Source organism: Protopterus annectens, chromosome 8.part0 (assembly GCF_019279795.1).
Source record: "Protopterus annectens isolate FY-2018-M chromosome 8.part0, PAN1.0, whole genome shotgun sequence".
NCBI classification, from domain to species: domain Eukaryota; kingdom Metazoa; phylum Chordata; order Ceratodontiformes; family Protopteridae; genus Protopterus; species Protopterus annectens.
In genome coordinates this window covers 1,311,037,414-1,311,055,348 of record NC_056741.1, presented here as the reverse complement: position 1 = coordinate 1,311,055,348, position 17,935 = coordinate 1,311,037,414, and the positions used below count along the sequence as shown (strand labels likewise).

The following is a 17,935-nucleotide window of genomic DNA, read 5'->3' as shown; positions in this document are numbered from 1 at the left end:
AAAATAACATCTATAATTACTATACCAATTACTTCTTGGAACAAAATCATAATTATTTTTGAAGACTGATTACAATTAATTAAAAATTAATTAAAATTATTTTATTTCTTAAAATACTATACAAAACCCAATCTCTTATTTTGAACGAATAAATAAATTACTGTTAGATTTTGTTATGGTATCCAAATAAACTTAGATTGTGTTTATATCATTTTAGACCTTGGAACTCTGGAAGCATTAACTTTCCAAGTAGAGCTATATATGCAAAAACAGTTACATTAAAACTATTCTTAATTGGTTGGATAATAGCTATATCACAAACTGAAATAATTGCAGTATCAATTGCTTAATATGGATACATTGAAAATTTTGAATTTTAATAATCATAAATTCTACAATCCCTTCTGGATATTCATATGTAATTATATATAAATTACTATTTATCCTCCCACAAACTCAGATTACATAAATCAGATCTTAAAGAGTTAAAAATAAAAAAATAATTTCAAAAAATTTGTGAAAAACAATTTCAAGTAATTCTAATTACAAGTTTTAGTTTGAGTCCCTTATTCCATTTTCCTTAGTAAAAAAATCTTATAAATAATATACAGTTCATATACTTCATAAATGGGAGGGACAGTTATTTTGCTGGCACCAATGTTTTGAAGGATCAAAAAATAAATCGTCTGATGTCAGTCTTTATATATTCCTTGACCTATGGGTTTGGTTCCAAATATTGGAATTGACTTGGCCATTACTACAGCCCGCGAGGACTAAAAACTCTCAAGCTTAAGTCCTACTCAGAATGCTCCTCTTCCACTTACCATAGATTTCGTTTGTCACTTCCTGTGACAGATACATTATAAACCTGCTCACGAGCTAAGTTTCCTTTTTCAAATTTTTGAATAATTATAAGGTTATTTCTCATATATGTATATATATATATATATATATATATATTTTTTTTTTTTTAATTTGTTTTTCATACCCATTTCTCAACATTGATCCTTTCTTCTCCTTTTCATCCTTCACTTTGCACTTCAGTGTATTTCATACTACTGTTGTTGGTCGTTCCTATTTCTTTCCTCTTTTCCTTCTATGTTGTAGTCTGCCTACCATTGTTGGTAGCCTTCTGTACCTTTGATCTACCATTGTTGGTGGCCTATACCTCTCTTTCTTTTCTTGCTATCAGTTTATTTGGCTCTGTTTGGGTCTTTTCTTACTATATTATGGCTGACAAAGGCACATCTGGTTTCAAAAAATGTCCGGAGTGTGGCTGTCTATTGCCTTGGACAGGTGCACTTAGCTGTCATGGCTTTAGTCACCAGGCCCCGGTAGAAAGAAGGAATAAATTACTTTTAAAAGGGATGATTAAATCTTTGAGGAGTCCTTATCTGTTTTTTTCTGGTTCACCATCATCTTCATGTAAAGTAGACAAACCAGAAAAGAGGAGTCATTCGGTGGCAGCCTCTCCCTTGACACGGATGACCAAAAAACTTAGAACTTCAGTTCCTTCTGCATCTGCAGAACTGACAGTCTCTGCAAAATAAATTTTGGTGTCAAGCTCAGCACCAAAAGTGACTTCTCCATGGGTGCCAAAGTTATCGACACAGACATTAGATCAGTCCATGGAACCATCAGCCTCGGTACTGTCTTCCATTTCAGCATCAATATCTTTGGTTTCTACTGAATATACTGAATTTTCATTCTTGGATAGACGTAGGACCAGGTACTCTCCATCTATAGACCCTTTTACTGGTCAATTACCCGGCCCATTTTTGGAGAGGCCAAAATCTCCCTCTACTCAGACAAGTCATTCTACCAAGAGGCTGACAGAAATGGATGTGTTGGGAATGGTGGATAAGCTCCTCATGGTGAGGGGACTGGCAGATGTTTCCTCAGTTCCAGCCCATTTGGGTGCTGGAAACCCTTTTCTGTGATCCCCTCCAACTCTTCGTCCTGTAACCTCCTCTGAGGCATTGGAGATTCCAACTGTGATCTTCCCAACTGTTTCAGTTCTGATGAGATTTGCATCTACGGTACTGGTTCCTACCCTGAGTTCTTCGGATCTGTCTGATCTGGAAATTTCTCAGGTTGTGACCATGCTGTTGGTTCCAAAGGGTGGGACTCTACTCTGGTATTTTCAGAGCTATGTCTGCACCTCAGGATTTTGGCACGTGTTAGGTCTACCCTGGCTTTGGGGGCAGCTTCTTTATAATGGGGAGTGACCATGGTTTTGAGGCAGTCTTTCTCGGTTCCAGGCTCCCTTCCCTCTTTGATTGGCCTGCATTGCAGGCCATGGAGAAGGCCCTGTTCACTGTGGGCATCCAGTCGGCTCCTTCCCCATCGAAGAAGTCTCCAGACCCTTCCTTCTCCTCCATAGCTTCCTCCAACCTCAACACTTGGACAGCGGGCACCGAAGCCTGAGAAGACACCTGTTCAGGTATTGTTCTCTTCTGATACCTCCCCAGATCATCCCACTGTTAAGTTTCCTTAAAAGGGGAAGTGTAAGAGGAAACACTTAGATTCACTGGAGAAATCTATCACAGAGGACACTGATTTTGATGAAGGGGAGGGTTCCTCATGGTCTCCCCCAGAAGATGTCTCCTTTGGAGACATCCTTAAAATCCTTAAACAGAGCGGTGGTTGGACATCCCAAAAGCCCTCTTCAGAGAAATCAATGTACCTGCAGGCCTTACGTTCTCGACCATCTACCTCTTGGGTTACTCGACCTGCTGATGACCTCATTAAGTTGATCTCGCAGCAGATGTGGAAGATTCCTGACACCATAGAACCTATCCCCAAGAGGCCAGACAGAACATTAACTGCACCAAAGGGCCATCAATTTTAGGCAAAGGGATTACTCATAGATGCCATGGTGGTAGCAGGGGCCACAAAAAAGGAACTGGTAGAGGAAAGTTCCACTATCTATCCTCCCAATACAGAGTCTCAAGTGATGGATAGGTTTGGAAAATGGATGTATATTTCATTGACCTTTGCTTTGTGGTCTAAGAATTTTATGGTATACTTCACCAGACTCCAGAGGGATCTGATTAAGGAGATATCAGATACCCTGGCAGGAGACATATCTGACAAAGTCCAAGATAAGGTTGCTTCTCAGTTGGCCACCCTAGAGTCCATTTTTAATTTGTCTATGATGGTCATAGCACATGCAGCTGAAGGGACAACTAGAGCATCAGGATCTGGCCTAGACATAAGGAGACATGCCTGGCTGCATTTGTGCAAATTTGCAGAGCCATTCCAGTCTTCATTCATCAATGCCTCTTTGATGGAGCATCCTTTTTTAGCCATAAAGTCCAAGAAACATTGTCCAGGTGTGAAAGGGGTGGAAAGCCCCTTTCGCAGCAGTACTTTTTCTACTCTTTAACAGTCCTTGAGAAACCAGAGGAGAGGGAAAATGTGGTTCAGAAAGTCCCAAGGGCCTTTGCAGCACACACTTGGTTGTGGCTTCCCTAAGTCCAGAGTTGAGAGTTTAATGGAAGATGCTATCCACGCAGAGCAGAGGTGGCCCACAAAATCAGGGCTCCAGAGATACCTTTCCTGGCAATCCCTACCAGCTCTCCTGAAAGAAGGCCCAACTGCCTTCCTCTGGAGGCAGTCAGGGGATGCTTACCCCTGCACCGACATGCCTGAATTTAAATTAGTCATGATGTTTCGGTGCAGTGGATTTATAACCAGAGGCTGCTCCATACCCTTCATTTTTACCTCAGCACCATTGCAAGAATATCCCTGATGTTCCATCCAATCAACAGGAACCAACAGTACTAGAAATTCAAAAACTGCTACATAAAAGAGTCATCCAGGAGGTCCCACAAGACCAGAGTCCAGAATTTACACAAGATTCTTTTTAGTGCCAAAAAAGACAGGAGACTGGAAACCAATTTTGGATCTAAGTGTTTTGGACAAATTGGTTCAAAAAAGAAAATTCTGGATGGTCATGGTTCAGTCTATCCTCCCATTTGTAGGGAAAGATAAGTGGGTGTGCTCTATAGATCTCCAAGATGCGTATTACCACATCAAAATGGACAAACTTTCCAAGATTCCTCTGCTTTTGCCTGGGAGCCAGTCATTCCCATTTCAAAGCCCTGCCCTTTGTTATCACCACAGCCCCCACGGTGTTCACCAAGTGCATGGCGGTAGTAGCAGCTCACTTGAGACTGCAGGAATTCTGGGTGTTTCTGTACTCAGACATCTGACTCATTACCACTTTCACTAGACATCTTTTAGAAAAAGCAAGAGACTACATTTTCCAGATCTGTGCCAACCTGGGGATTATGGTAAATTACAAGAAATCACATCCAGTGTCAACTCAAAATATAGAATTTATAGGAGCATCACTAAGCACCAATACTTGCATAGCTTCCTTATGTTATCTGAGATTGCAAAAGATCAAAAATCAAGTGGAGAAGATTATCAGAAGCGGAACTGTACCCGCACGACTTGTTCTACAAGCTCTAGGTTCGATGGCAGTGACCATCACATTAGTCTCCCTGGAGAAATATCACATGAGATGGTTCAGGTTTGTAGATAGCAAAGCATTTCCTTGCTGTACATTTGGTTGGGGAGACATGGTAGAAGTGACATTTAGCTCTAGACACATATGGCTATTGCAAATTCCTTGTGAATAAAGACAAGCATGCAGTGCCATGTCCTCAGCTTCAATGAACAAGTGCAGGTGGGTGGGGAAAAGAATGTACTTGGTGTACAGCACAAACTTATGTAAATACAATGTGTAGAAATGTGATAACGCATGGAAAAAATCCTGCATTCTACAGCAGTCACACTTATGCTATAGTATGTGTTTTGAATTATGTTCCCTAGACATTGAGAAGAAAGTAATGGTTCACACAGACAAATAATAAAGGTATTGTTTATTGTGCACTGCATTTTTACTACCAATGAAATACCCAGTGGGTAGCCTGCTGCCTCATGGTGCTTTGGGAGCCATGGACATTACTTTCCCCCTGTACATTTCTAGATTGACATTCTAGGCATGACACTGCATGCTTCTCTTTGCCATCAAGGAATCTGCATCAGCCATATGTCTCTGCAGCTGAATATCATTTTAGCCACGTGTTCCCAATCAAATGTACTTCAGGAAATATTTCACAACCTAGGAGCCTGCAGCCCACATGAGAATATTACAATGGCTTCTAGCATCCCAGTGGTCCATTTGGTATCAACCAATGTCACACCAGATTTTAATTAGCAATGGTTGCAAGGAAGAACTTATTTGGTGGATCAAATCTAAAGAAATTCTCCTAGGCTGCCCCTTTGTCCTGTGTTAGCCCCAAGCCATAGTGACCATGGACACCTCCCAGATGTGGTGAGGAGTTCATTATTTGGGCAAGATGGTCCAAGGTACTTGGTCCCCCATGGAGGCTAGCTTGCATATCAACATTCTAGAGCTGAGGGCAGTGCTTTTAGCATTGCAGGCCTTTCAAACTACTCTCCCTCTAGGAATTATTGTGATTCAAACAGATATGTCAGTAGTTTGGTACATCAACAAACAGAGAGGAACCAAGTCATACCCCCCTTTGTCAAGAAGCACTCAGAATCTAGCAGTGGGCATTTTCTTCTGACCACTTTCTCATAGCAACACATATCACAGGGAGATCCAATTTGATAGCAAACAAATTAAGCAGATGCATTCTTCTGCCTCAAGAGTGGTCTCTCAATCCCAGAGTGGTGAAAAAGATCTTTTGTTGCTGGGGCCAGCCTTGCTGCAATCATTTTGCATCATCCCTAAACATGAAGTGCAGCAGCTACTTTGCCCTCATCCCCCCTCAGGGGGAATCCCCTGGAGGCACTCTCCTGCACTATGGGCTCTCTGGACTCCTGTACATCTTTCCCCTCTTTTCATTAATTTCTCAATTTCCAAAGAAAGCAATCGGGTTGAAAAGCAAAGTAATCCCCATTATTCCCTTCTGTCCTTGTTAGATTTGGTTCCCCTTCCAATAGCCTTATCTGATTTAATGACCATGGACTCTGGACCCAGATCATGATCTTCTACCCCATCCAGAGGGATTAGTTCTCCCAAACCTTCAAAACCTCAAGCTTACAGCTTGGCTTCTCCAGTTCATTTATTGCCAGGCATAATAAACTGTTTTGCCCGGTTCGTAGAATTCTTCTGGCCTCTCAAGTCTTCCACCAGAAAACTTTACAGTAGTAAATGGAAGAGGTTTTCCTTATGGACTCGGGGAAAATATCATTGATCCTTTCTCTGCTTCTATTGATAAAGTTTAGGAATTCTTAGATTTACTGTTTGAAGAAGGAGCCTTTTCCTCTACCATCAGGATTCAACTAGCAACTATCTCAATTTTTCATAATGGGTTTAAAGAATTTTTAAAAGGGCCATTAATGTTAAAACCACCATATAAGGATCCTTGTACACATTGGGATAAACTTAGTATCACAAGCAATAGTTGATTCCCCTTTTGAGCCTGCTGATGACTGCAACTTGAAATTATTGTCTTAGAAAACTATACTTCTGGTAGCTATAACTTCTGCCAGACAGATTTCTGAAAGCGAACCACCTTATTTGACATTCCACAAAGACAGGGTTTCACTGAGAACAAATCCTTCATTTTTGCCAAAGGTGATGTCAGAAAAGAATATCAACCAGGCAATCAATCTACCAATATTTTTTCCTAATTACACAAATAAAGGGGAATACTGTTTGCATTTATTAGACATTCATAGACAATTACACTTCTATCTTCATAGAACAAAAGACATAAGGAAGTCTGACCAGCTGTTTCTTTCCTTTGCAAGTACTAAAATTGGCAAGCCAGTTACCAAAGTCACTTTATCTAGAGAGCTAAAGGATTGCATTTCCTTTATATACAAGAAGAAAGTTGAATTACCTAGACCTGTTAAGGCACATTCTACCAGAGCAATCGCTACTTCAGCAGTATTCCAATCTAATGGTTCCATGGATGATACTTGTGCAGCAGCAACATGGGCTAACCTACATACCTTTGTTAATCATTACAAATTGGATTTGTTCTCTAGGGGAAGAGCATCATTTCTATTGTGCTCAGGAATATTCTCCCATGAGTCCTGCCAAGATCTAAGGTAGCTGGAAACTCTGTCCCACAGGTCAAGGAATAAATGAAGATCGACAACATCAGATAAGTAAGTTATGTACTTAACATAAAATTCCATCTGTGTTGTCGATCTTCATTTATCCTTCAATACCCACCCTCCATCCCCCTTCCATTCAGACCTCTTGGTGGAATGATTTATGGTCCTAGGTACAATTTTTTTCACCCATGATACCAGATATGGTCTCCATGAAGGTATTATTAGGATTATAATTTCTGTCTTTTCTATCTGCAAACTCGATTGGAGATAATTGGGAGAGGAGCATTCTGGATAGGACTTATGCTCAGGAGTTTTTGGTCTTCATGGGCTGTAGTAACAGCCAAGTTGGTTCCAATATTCTGAACTGAACCCACAAGTCAAGGATAAATGAAGATAAACAACACAGATGGAATGTTATGGTAAGTACATAACTTATTTTTTAAGCTTTAAGTCTAGTATTTAATATTGATACTAGGGCTTCATTTAATTTAAAATTAGTTATTACTTAAATTCATACTAAATTTTCTTATTGTCTAGTTCTTTGGGTGATGAGAGTCCAGTATTGTTAAAAAAAATAAATGAAATAATTTATAAGAACCAGGAAAATAATAAATTGATTTCCACATTACAAACAATAACAATAGGTGTTAGCAACTTAAATGATAACTTTTGGAGCTTCACTACAAAAGAACATCAAATTACTTTAACTGATCAAAACAAAAAATAACATTTCTATTTCCAGCACTTTCTGGTCTTTATACTGGAAATTATTTATTTGGAAATTTAATCATAGAGCTTTTCTGACTCCTAATAGAATTGCTGTGTTTAAAAATGACTCTGAAGTTGGAGATATAAAAAATACTGTAATGCCAATTGGTTACACATGTTTTTTGACTGTCGTATGTTGTCTGAATTTTGGGTAAAGAGTTGGGATTTTCTTAAAATATTGTGGTATTATTCTTTCACACTAACAATAGAGCTAATATTATTCAATATTATAGAAATTAAAAATCCAAAATATTACTTTTTTATTTAACATCAACAAGTCTTGCTCTAGCCAGGAAAATAATAAGGAAATGAAAGACATCTTTATTGCCACCATTTGAAGAATTGCTTTTACCTTTAAACAACACTGCTATTAAATAAATAAAAAACTAAGAAGAATAAAACATTTCCTAACAAACTTAAAGACAATCCTTGGTTGCAGATATTTGCTCTTGTTGAACATTTTCATCATAATCCCACTTTTATTAAATATTTAAATCTGTACATAGCTTGTATTACTTATATATTTTTTAGTCTCAGGCAACATGTGTATAATGTAAATAGTTTACTTTGTTTCTTTATTGAAATTTATGTCATTATATTCAATTTGAATTTTTTTTTAATTTATACCATTATATTCTGTAATTCTAACTTAAGTGAAATAAAAATATTTTGATTAAAAACGATCTAAAACTTCAAGATAATTTTTTAACTCTTCAACAAAACACCTGAACCCAGTCTAATGCAGTACAATGAGAAAAGACTTCCTAAAATTTTGCACATAACAATGTGTTTGGAAAATATCATTATTGTGTTTTGTGTTATTAGTATCATAAATATGCTCTCTGATTCTTAGTTTCAGTTTTCTCTTTGTTTTCTTTATATAGAAAGCATCATAAGAGCAGCATATTGGCATAAATCATACTTGTACCACATGAAAATCTGACATTACTAGAAAAAACAGCTCCCATTTTGTGCTAAAACCAAAACTGGCACTTTATTAATGGTTACCTATCAAAACATCTACTCTTCATAACATCTAAACTCAAAACATCAAGACCATAACATCTAAACTTCAAAACATCTAAAACTCATAACATCGAATCTCAAAACATTGAAAACTACAAAGCAACTATAAATAACATCCCACAGAGTTTTTACTATGTTCATGCAGGGGGGCAAGCCCCCCCGCACCTCCATGAGGTGGGCTCCACCCCCCCTGTAAATTAAATATACCAACTCCAAGGTCGTACTACAGTGGGGGAAAAGTTAATTTCCTATCCCCACTGTAGTGCAACCTTGGAGTTGGTAAATTTAATTTATGGGGGGGTATTGGGGTGCAGGGGGGCTTGCCCCCCTGCATAAATGTAGCAAACAATGTGTGGGATATTATTTATAGCTGCTTTGTAGTTTTCAATGTTTTGAGATTCGATGTTATGAGATTTAGATGTTTTGAAGTTTGGATGTTATGGTCTTGTTGTTTTGAGTTTAGATGTTATGAAGAGTAGATGTTTTGATAGGTAACCTTTATTAACACAATAACTCACCTTGCATATACCACAGTAATATATACCAGCATACCTCTCAACTCTACAGATTTTTGCAGAATGTCCAGATTTTTGCCTCATAATTTTGGTCCATTTTTCATAAAATTTTGTTTTTTTGGCAAATTAGTAGCAAATCATTAAAGACTTAAGTAATAAAATAATGACAGAAAATTCATGCTAATGCAAAACCTGTTATTCTATCAACTATCTAAGTTTGCAGAAGGAATACTTAAAAACTGTCCCTATTTTTGGGCGTCTGTCCCACTTATATTAATGGCTTTGCCCAGATTTCTTACTATAAGAGGTTGGTAGGTATGTGTACTAGTGTCAATAACTGTAGCAGACATTGTATTCTGGTTAATGTTAGTTACCAACAAATTCTTCAGGTAACCACCCACCCTCCATCAATGAATTCAAGTGAAGTACTTACTTCCTTGACTAGACCAGGATTCTAAAAGTAACTTCCAGATATTCTGCATAATGTGACATATATCACAACTGTCAATATTATGTATTTGGAAAGTCCAAGTATAATCAAAAGCATTAAAAAAATCACTATCCACTGCTTAAAATAAGGAAAATAGGAGGTTCTCAAAAATGAGAAAATGAATGTAAAAAATGTTTGTTGTAAGAACTTTCTATCTTACTACAAAGTAATTCAAGATTTTGTCAGACAATCAACACCACAAGTGATTATTTATATACCCTAATCACATGACTATAAAAACACGTGACCAAAACTGAAAGCTAATTTAAAAAATAATAACAACATACATTAAAAATAATATTTTATCTAACAGTCTTTTAGCTGACGCTTAAATAACTTTTGTGATTCACATTGAAACTCAAAGCTGAGATCCCAAAGAGTGCTACCTCTAATACCATAATTTAAAATGGTATACTGTTTGTATGACAGGGTAGGTTAGAAAATATCATCCCTCCCACTGATAACAAACAAAAAATTTAGCCACAAAATTCTCCTTATAATCCCTTTCAATGAACAATGATTTCAAATTGTTTAACTCAATCAAAATAAGTAAAAAAAAAACACAATCAGATGTAGTTAACCCAGACAACTAGATGGCTTGATTCTGAAGTGTTCCTTTTGATGTGTAAAAGGTGTTCACTCATTGTATGGTAAAACTGTAAAAAAGTCAAAACTTTCCATTACATTCTTCCAAAATTCAACAAGCCCAAATTATTCAGTACCAATTACAAAAAACAGGTCATTAATAAAATGTGTGTGTGTGTGTGTGTGTGTGTGTGTGTGTGTGTGTGTGTGTGTGTGTGTGTGTGTGTGTGTGCAAGTATATATATATATATATATATATATATATATATATATATAAACCACTGTACCACTGTCAGTTGTCAATCAGGCAATAAATCAATAAATAAATGCAATTATATTCAAGTAGGAAAATATTCAATTTAAAGTGCTTTGCATACCATATAACAACACAGCCGTAACATTAATAGATGTCTACCAAAGGATAATCACTTTTAAGAGGAAATCTAGGGGTATGTGTATCATCGTAATGAAAGATCTACAGTAAAGGACATTTGTGTTATAAACTGAATAGAATAGTGCTAGAATGAAAACTTTTAGAATTATATGCATAGATGAAAAGACAGCTACTTTTAACAATGGTACTTTAAACTGGTATCACTCTGCTGTATCCATTTGTGATGGCACACATTTTATGTTCTTTTTTTAGTTTTGGCCCCTACTACCTGTTGACCATAAGACTCTCATGGTCATTTGGCCCATTTGTTCTCCATTTACCAGGATGAGAGCTATCCAAAAGGGCTGTGTTACTGTAAGAAATCAATAAATTAAATGCTAAATCAATAGCAAAGTAAGCATTCAAAATAACATTACCAAGCTGGAATTTTAACCCATACAGAAGTAACATTTTGCCAAGTTTCAAGGAAAACTTGCATTGTTCCTCCTCAATTATTTGTACACACACACACACACACACACACACACACACACACACACACACACACACACACACACACACACACACAAACTGTACCATTCTTCAGTGCTGCACATGGGCGGAATCATTCCTCAGTGTTGCAAAGGAGCTACATCATCCCTCCTTACTGCCTAAGGAATGCATCATCCCTTCCTAGAGTAAAGTGAGTACATGTTCTTCGCTGTAGCAGACGAACAGAATCATCCTTCTTTGTTGACATGGGTGCATTATCCATCAATGTTGTATAAGGAATGCATTTTTTCTCACTGTTGTACAGGAGTTGAATTATTCCTCACTGCTGCACAGTTACTGCATTGTTGCTCACTGCTACATAACAAATGAATCATCCCTCACTAGAGCACAGTGACTGTATCATTCCTTACTGTAGCACAGGGACAAAAATATCCTTCAGTGCTGCACAGGGACTGCAGTGTCCCTCACTTTCTCAAAGAGAATGCATTGTTCCTCAATGCTGCACAAGGAATGCATCATCCTTCACTAAAGTACAATGACTAAAGAATCCCTCACTAGAACACAGTGTCCACAGCATCCTTCACTGCAGCACAGGGACAGAAATATATCTCATTGCTGAACAGGGACTTTATTGTCCCTTACTACTGCATGGTGGTGGCATTGTCTCTCACTGTTGCATAAGGAATGCATTGTTTCTCACTGCTGCACAGGGACTGTTTAATTTTATTTATTTACTTACATTTGTTTAGCAGGTAGGTGGGCTGGTCAGATGACCTTTTTCAGCCACAATCTCAGTTTAGACAGCAAAACTACAAGAGAAGAAACATGCAATTTTCATTAAACAAAAGTGAAACGTAATCAGTTCCATTATTCATGATTATACATACAATAACCTATGTAGATTGAATACAGATGTTTGCATCATTGTTACAATGATATTTACATAGTGTAAGAAATGTTATTACTCAATTGGAAAGAAGTTATTATGATGTGTGTGATAAATACCAAAGGCAACATTGATCAGTACTGAATCATCAAAACTTCAAACACATTAGAAATACCACAAAAAAACTTACCCATCTCGATAAAAAAATTTTTTTACCTTCAATATCAAGAAAATCAAAATCATAACCCCAAAAAATTCTGGTCAGGTATCAATAAACTGCTCCATCCAGGGAATACCAAAACACCTACCCCAGCTAACTTAGCACAGACCCCACCCAACTTAATAGCCAACACATTCAACAACTTATTCTCTGAGACAGTCACCTCTCTAGCAAAGAACATGACTCCACACACTTCCCTCAAAAATAACTCTTCTCAAAATAACACCCCCACTCTAACATTTAATACAGTTTCCACAATCTATATACACAAGTTACTCTCAAAACTTAAACCATGCACTCCTTCAGCCGACCAACTACCAGCTGAATATCTGCAGCTAGCAGCAGCAGAACTAGCATACCCAGTCTCCATCTTAATTAACAGAACAATAACCAAATCTACTATCCCTTCCCTCTGGAAAGTCTCCCATATCATTTCTCTGCATAAAGGAGGAAACAATAATGAACTTTCTAATTTCCGTCCTATAGCCTTATTATCACCACTATCTAAAATTATGGAGCGTTGTATACACCAACAACTTTTACATCACCTTTTACATAATAGCCTACTTTCAGACTCCCAACATTGTTTTAGACCTTTCCATAGCACTTCCACAGCTCTTCTCTCCTTTACAGACACTATCAACAAACATCGCAATAACAACCTATACTCTTCTGCTTTATTTCTTGACCTCTCTAAAGCCTTTGATATGGTGAACCATCAACTTTTGCTAGACACATTGAAATCTCTCTCACTTAAATCTTCTGCATTGCACTGGTTTGACTCTTATCTGAAGGATAGACAACAAGCAGTCCTTTGGGACAGCCATCTATCCTCTCAGCTACCAGTCACTATCGGTGTCCCTCAAGGATCCATCTTAGGACCCCTTCTCTTCTCCATATTTATAAATAACCTGTCTACTTCACTCCCAACATGCTCATGTATTCAATATGCAGACAATTCAACTCTCATCTGTTCTGCTGTATCTCCAGCTGAACTTCATTCTTCCACCCAAAAAATCTTTACGGCAGCAGAAAAATGGTTCCAAGATATCTGTCTCCTCCTTAATCCAAAAAAAAAAAAAAAAAAAAATTATTGCTTTTCTCTCCAACCCTTAAAACTGCCCCTCTCTCCTTTTCTATTGCTTTGGAAAATGGCACTATCATTACACCTGATTGTTCCACTAAACTACTAGACGTTACAATAGATAATCAACTAAACTTTGATTACCACATTGACCTAACCATCAAAGCTGTTAATAAAAAGATAGGTGCCCTCTACAGACTTAAGCCCTTTCTAACAGCAACTACCAGGGTGTCTCTAGCCCAAACTCATCTTATCTCTACATTATTGTATGCCTCACCATCTTTTATAAACCTTTCAAAATCGAACCTTCAGAAACTTGCCACAGCCTACCATAGCATTGCCAGATTTGCCACAGGTTCCCCATTTCGCACCCACCATTGTGTTAATCTCAAAAAGCTTGACTGGCTTGAACTTCAAAATCTTATTCTCCTACATCAATTAGCTATCACCTATAACATTCTCCATTACCCTTCTAATACACCCATACTAAATAACCTTGTTGTCCCTTACAGGAATCTTACTTCCCTTCGCTCAGCTAACAAACTACTAGTAGCCACTCTCAAAACGCACAACAAAGCTGGTGACTCTTTGTTTACAAATGCCATTGGCTCATACTGGAATAAACTTCCCTTAGAACTGACCACTCTAGGCTCATCACAACTTTTCAAGAAACAACTAAGGAACTATTTTAAATCTCACTGGCTATGCCCTTGCTCGAATCCTGACTGACCTCAGCATCCAACTCTCTTTTCAGCTCTTTCCATTACTCTTCTACTTGTCACTATCACTACTACTACCCCTCCTCTGTAGCTCACCCACCATCCACTTGGATACTACTTTTACTTGTCATATTACTGCAACCTTTATACTGTCATATTACTGCAACCTGTCATCTCACCTTTTATCTAAATCTACATGTTGCTCCCAGCTGTACAAATCTGCTTCTTAAAACTAGTGCCCTGGCACTAAACGTTTATCAAAAATTGTTAATACTGTAAATAGTTGAATACAGTCTTGTGTGAGTTAATACTTTCTTTTTTGATTGTACTATTCCTACTCTTGCAAAGAATTTGGAAATAGAAATCCTCCCCGTATGTTATAGTTTTGCTAATTTGCTTTTGCACTGTTACTATGCTGCATGGGAATAGTTCTCTACATGCTTATAATTTGTATCTTATTGTGCTATTTTTTTATTATTATTATTTACTAGTATATAGTGGAGCTTTTCTCCTCGGGCCTCTGCTGAAAATGGACATGTATCCAGTCAGACTAGCCCGCTCAACAAATGTAAAATAAAATAAAAAAAATAAAATGAGACTAAGTTGCTTTTTTACACGAGTTTCTGTGTGGCCTACATGAACTTATAAGTTAACAGTAGCTATATTAACTAGTAGTGTTACTGTAATTTGCTATTGTTAAGCAAGGTTAGTGTTAGGCACACAGATCATTCAAAATGCTATGAACAGTTTTTGTTAATTATACTGCTGGCATTGCAATGTGTTAGTATTGTAAGTATATATTAGAATTTTTAGTGTGACCATATTTACAATGATTCTAACTTCTGAGTAATATTACTTTATGTTCCAGAGAGGGTATACAATTAAAAGAATAATTGTCATGGCTGTGTAATGTCTATCCATTGTCTCTGAAGCATTTGCATTTGTGATCATTCATGAGTATCTTCCTTTTTTTTTTTTGCTTTGAAAGATGTGGGATTTGCTTTGTTTCTCACATGTTTTGAAAATGCATTCCAAGATTTAGGTCCAATTTACAGAAAGCCCTTTTTCTAGTAACAGATCCAAATGGGGATCTGAGTAGTTGTAAGCTGTCTTCAGTGTTGGACCTCAGGGAATACTTGAGTGTTTGACTGTTATTGTATATTTTAATGGATGTCAACCTATTAGATTTATTATATAAGTATGTTGCTCTGTCACTGAAGGGTAACCATTTGAATATTTGTAGAAGGTGGCAGTGACTAGTATTTGCATATACCAGGTATACAAACCTCATTATTTTGTTGACAGCTGTTTACAAAGTTTAAATGTTATAGCTAGAGTATAGTGCAGTCATTGGGAGGCTATATTCTGCTACACAGGAAAGTCTTCTGGGATACTTAGCTCTCCTTTCTGTCAAACTGCAACAGATATTCACCTCATGGCTACCAATGCAAAGCTGACTGCACAAAAAGTTATAAGGGTGATAGGGATGCAAGTAACAGCTCTAATTTATCCTGTATAATTTGCTCCAAAGTCCACAGGCTTTATTTTTTATTGCAACTGTGATATTGCACTCTTCTGTCTGTGCGCTAGAGACTGCTGCAAGTAAGACTTGTGTAGCATTTCTCAAATGAATAACTGTTAATGGATAAATGTGACTTTTTCAGTTAATAGTTCTGTAACTGCTATCACTTATATAAATTCCACTGTTGTATGTATCAACTTTCTGTTACAGAAGCTGACAGAAGAACTGAAACTCAAGCAGCTGGAACTTTTGGCATGTAGGAAAGTGACAGATTACTGCAAAGAAGTGTTAAAGGTAATGCTTTAAAAATACATGGCCAGCTTATTAAAACTATTTATATATTAAATTGGGAAAAGAGGGTACTGTTAGGTTATATTTAAATCTTTATACAACAGAAGGGTAAAAATTCTGAGAACATGAATGATTGAAATACAATAGGACTGTCAAAACTTTATCTCATTATGCTATTTAACATGAAAAACATAGCACCTTGTCTGAAGTCAGCAGTGGTTGTCCCCCTATCCATATAACAGACAATAACTCAAGGTTTCACAAAAGTTCGTATGTGCACTGTCATATGTTTGTAAGTGATTTTTAAGCTAACAAACCCTAAAGGACCTGTTAAAGCCTAGTGCTGCTTCCCAACTGTGTTGTACAAGGTTTGATACCACAGGTTTTTGTATGGAGTATATATAGCTTGGGCATGAGAGGTCACACGTACAAAATCTCCCTCTTAAACAATGGATTGAAGAGTTGTCTAGAGCTGACACAATTTGTATTAAGAAGACTAGAAATAGTAGTAGTATAAAACTAATTGTGACTTCCTAGTATACTTATGTTATGACACAACAACAAAAATATGCAGATCTTATCAGCCAACAGATACCTCATGAGGATGCATTCCATTTTCATGCCTGCATACCTAGATGTTAGATGCCTTTTTCCTGACTCAACTTCTTTAAAATCATGTTTAAATGTAAAAGTTTCCTTTAAGCCAAGCCCACATAAGTATTTGCATTTGCTATGCATGTAAGAAATGTGATGTTCAGTTGTTCACTGTCATATGCTTTGAGTATGTGAAAACTATACAGGCATGCATTATACTAATTTAATGCATACTGCAGATATGAGCAAAGATATGTGGGCAACAGATGGTTGTGCGGTGATACCATTGCTTAGTAAATAACAATGTAACATATTAAGAATACCAATGTGCTGGGCTAGATGTGAACTGCTCAATATGAAGTTAAGTAAGCCCCCTAACTATAATGCAGATCCAGAATCATAGCAAACTGTGGTAAAAATAACGAAACGCTCCCTGTTAAAAAGCAGTTGTGTCATCAAAAATGCATACTAAGTATGTCTTGGTCATAGAATAGATATTTTTAGAAAAGTGTTTCTTTAAAGCACACTGAAACTTGGATGCTCAGCTTTCTCTGAAAAGTATATTAAAATGCATGTTTAATGTATACTTAAGGATATGTCTTCCAGTTACAAAATTGTTCCAAATCGGACACTGGAGGGGAAAGTGAAAAAAAAATTGATCACACATTCACAGACACCCATTTTGCATATAAGTATTATATGCCAACTAAGAGAATTGTTACATATTCCCTTTCATTTTATAGAAGAAATGAAAACATACTCCCCCGGATTCACTAAGCTGCCGTGCAGGACTAAACTAGTCCTGCACGTAAGCTGCAGTTTAAGAGGAGGAATGCAACGTGCCATGCATAATAATGAAGGCGCACCGACGGAGCTCCAAATCCTACACTGAGCGTGGATGAGTGCAAGCGGTGTGTCTGAGAGCAGAGCTCTCAGAATAAACACACCCCTGCAAAGTAGAACAGAGAAAAGTGTAAATAAATGAGCAAAACCACTCATAGGTGTCCGCATATCTCCACCAACAGTCCCCATGTGTTCAACAGCAACAGTACATTGAAATAAAACAAAGAAACCCTTGTATTTATTTTTTTAAAACCCCGAGTATAGCTAACTGTACGTGCACGGGTTTGCCCATCGCTTAACTATGGTTAAAGCAGCTGAAAAGGCTGAAGAGGATAACGAGGAATATAGATGCAAATGAAGCAGCACAGCAATTGTGGAGTGGTTAGAGCATCCACCTAA

The 17,935-nt window shown here is 37.3% G+C and overlaps 1 protein-coding gene across 1 annotated transcript in view; it reads left to right on the top strand.

Moving 5' to 3' along the window:
- Positions 1-17,935, top strand: part of LOC122809378 — a 385,771-nt gene that overhangs the window by 251,919 nt on the left and 115,917 nt on the right. Inside the window, exon 8 of the mRNA XM_044080830.1 lies at positions 16,019-16,102. Within this exon, the coding sequence (XP_043936765.1) occupies positions 16,019-16,102 (84 nt within the window). The remainder of the gene's footprint in view (positions 1-16,018; positions 16,103-17,935) is intronic.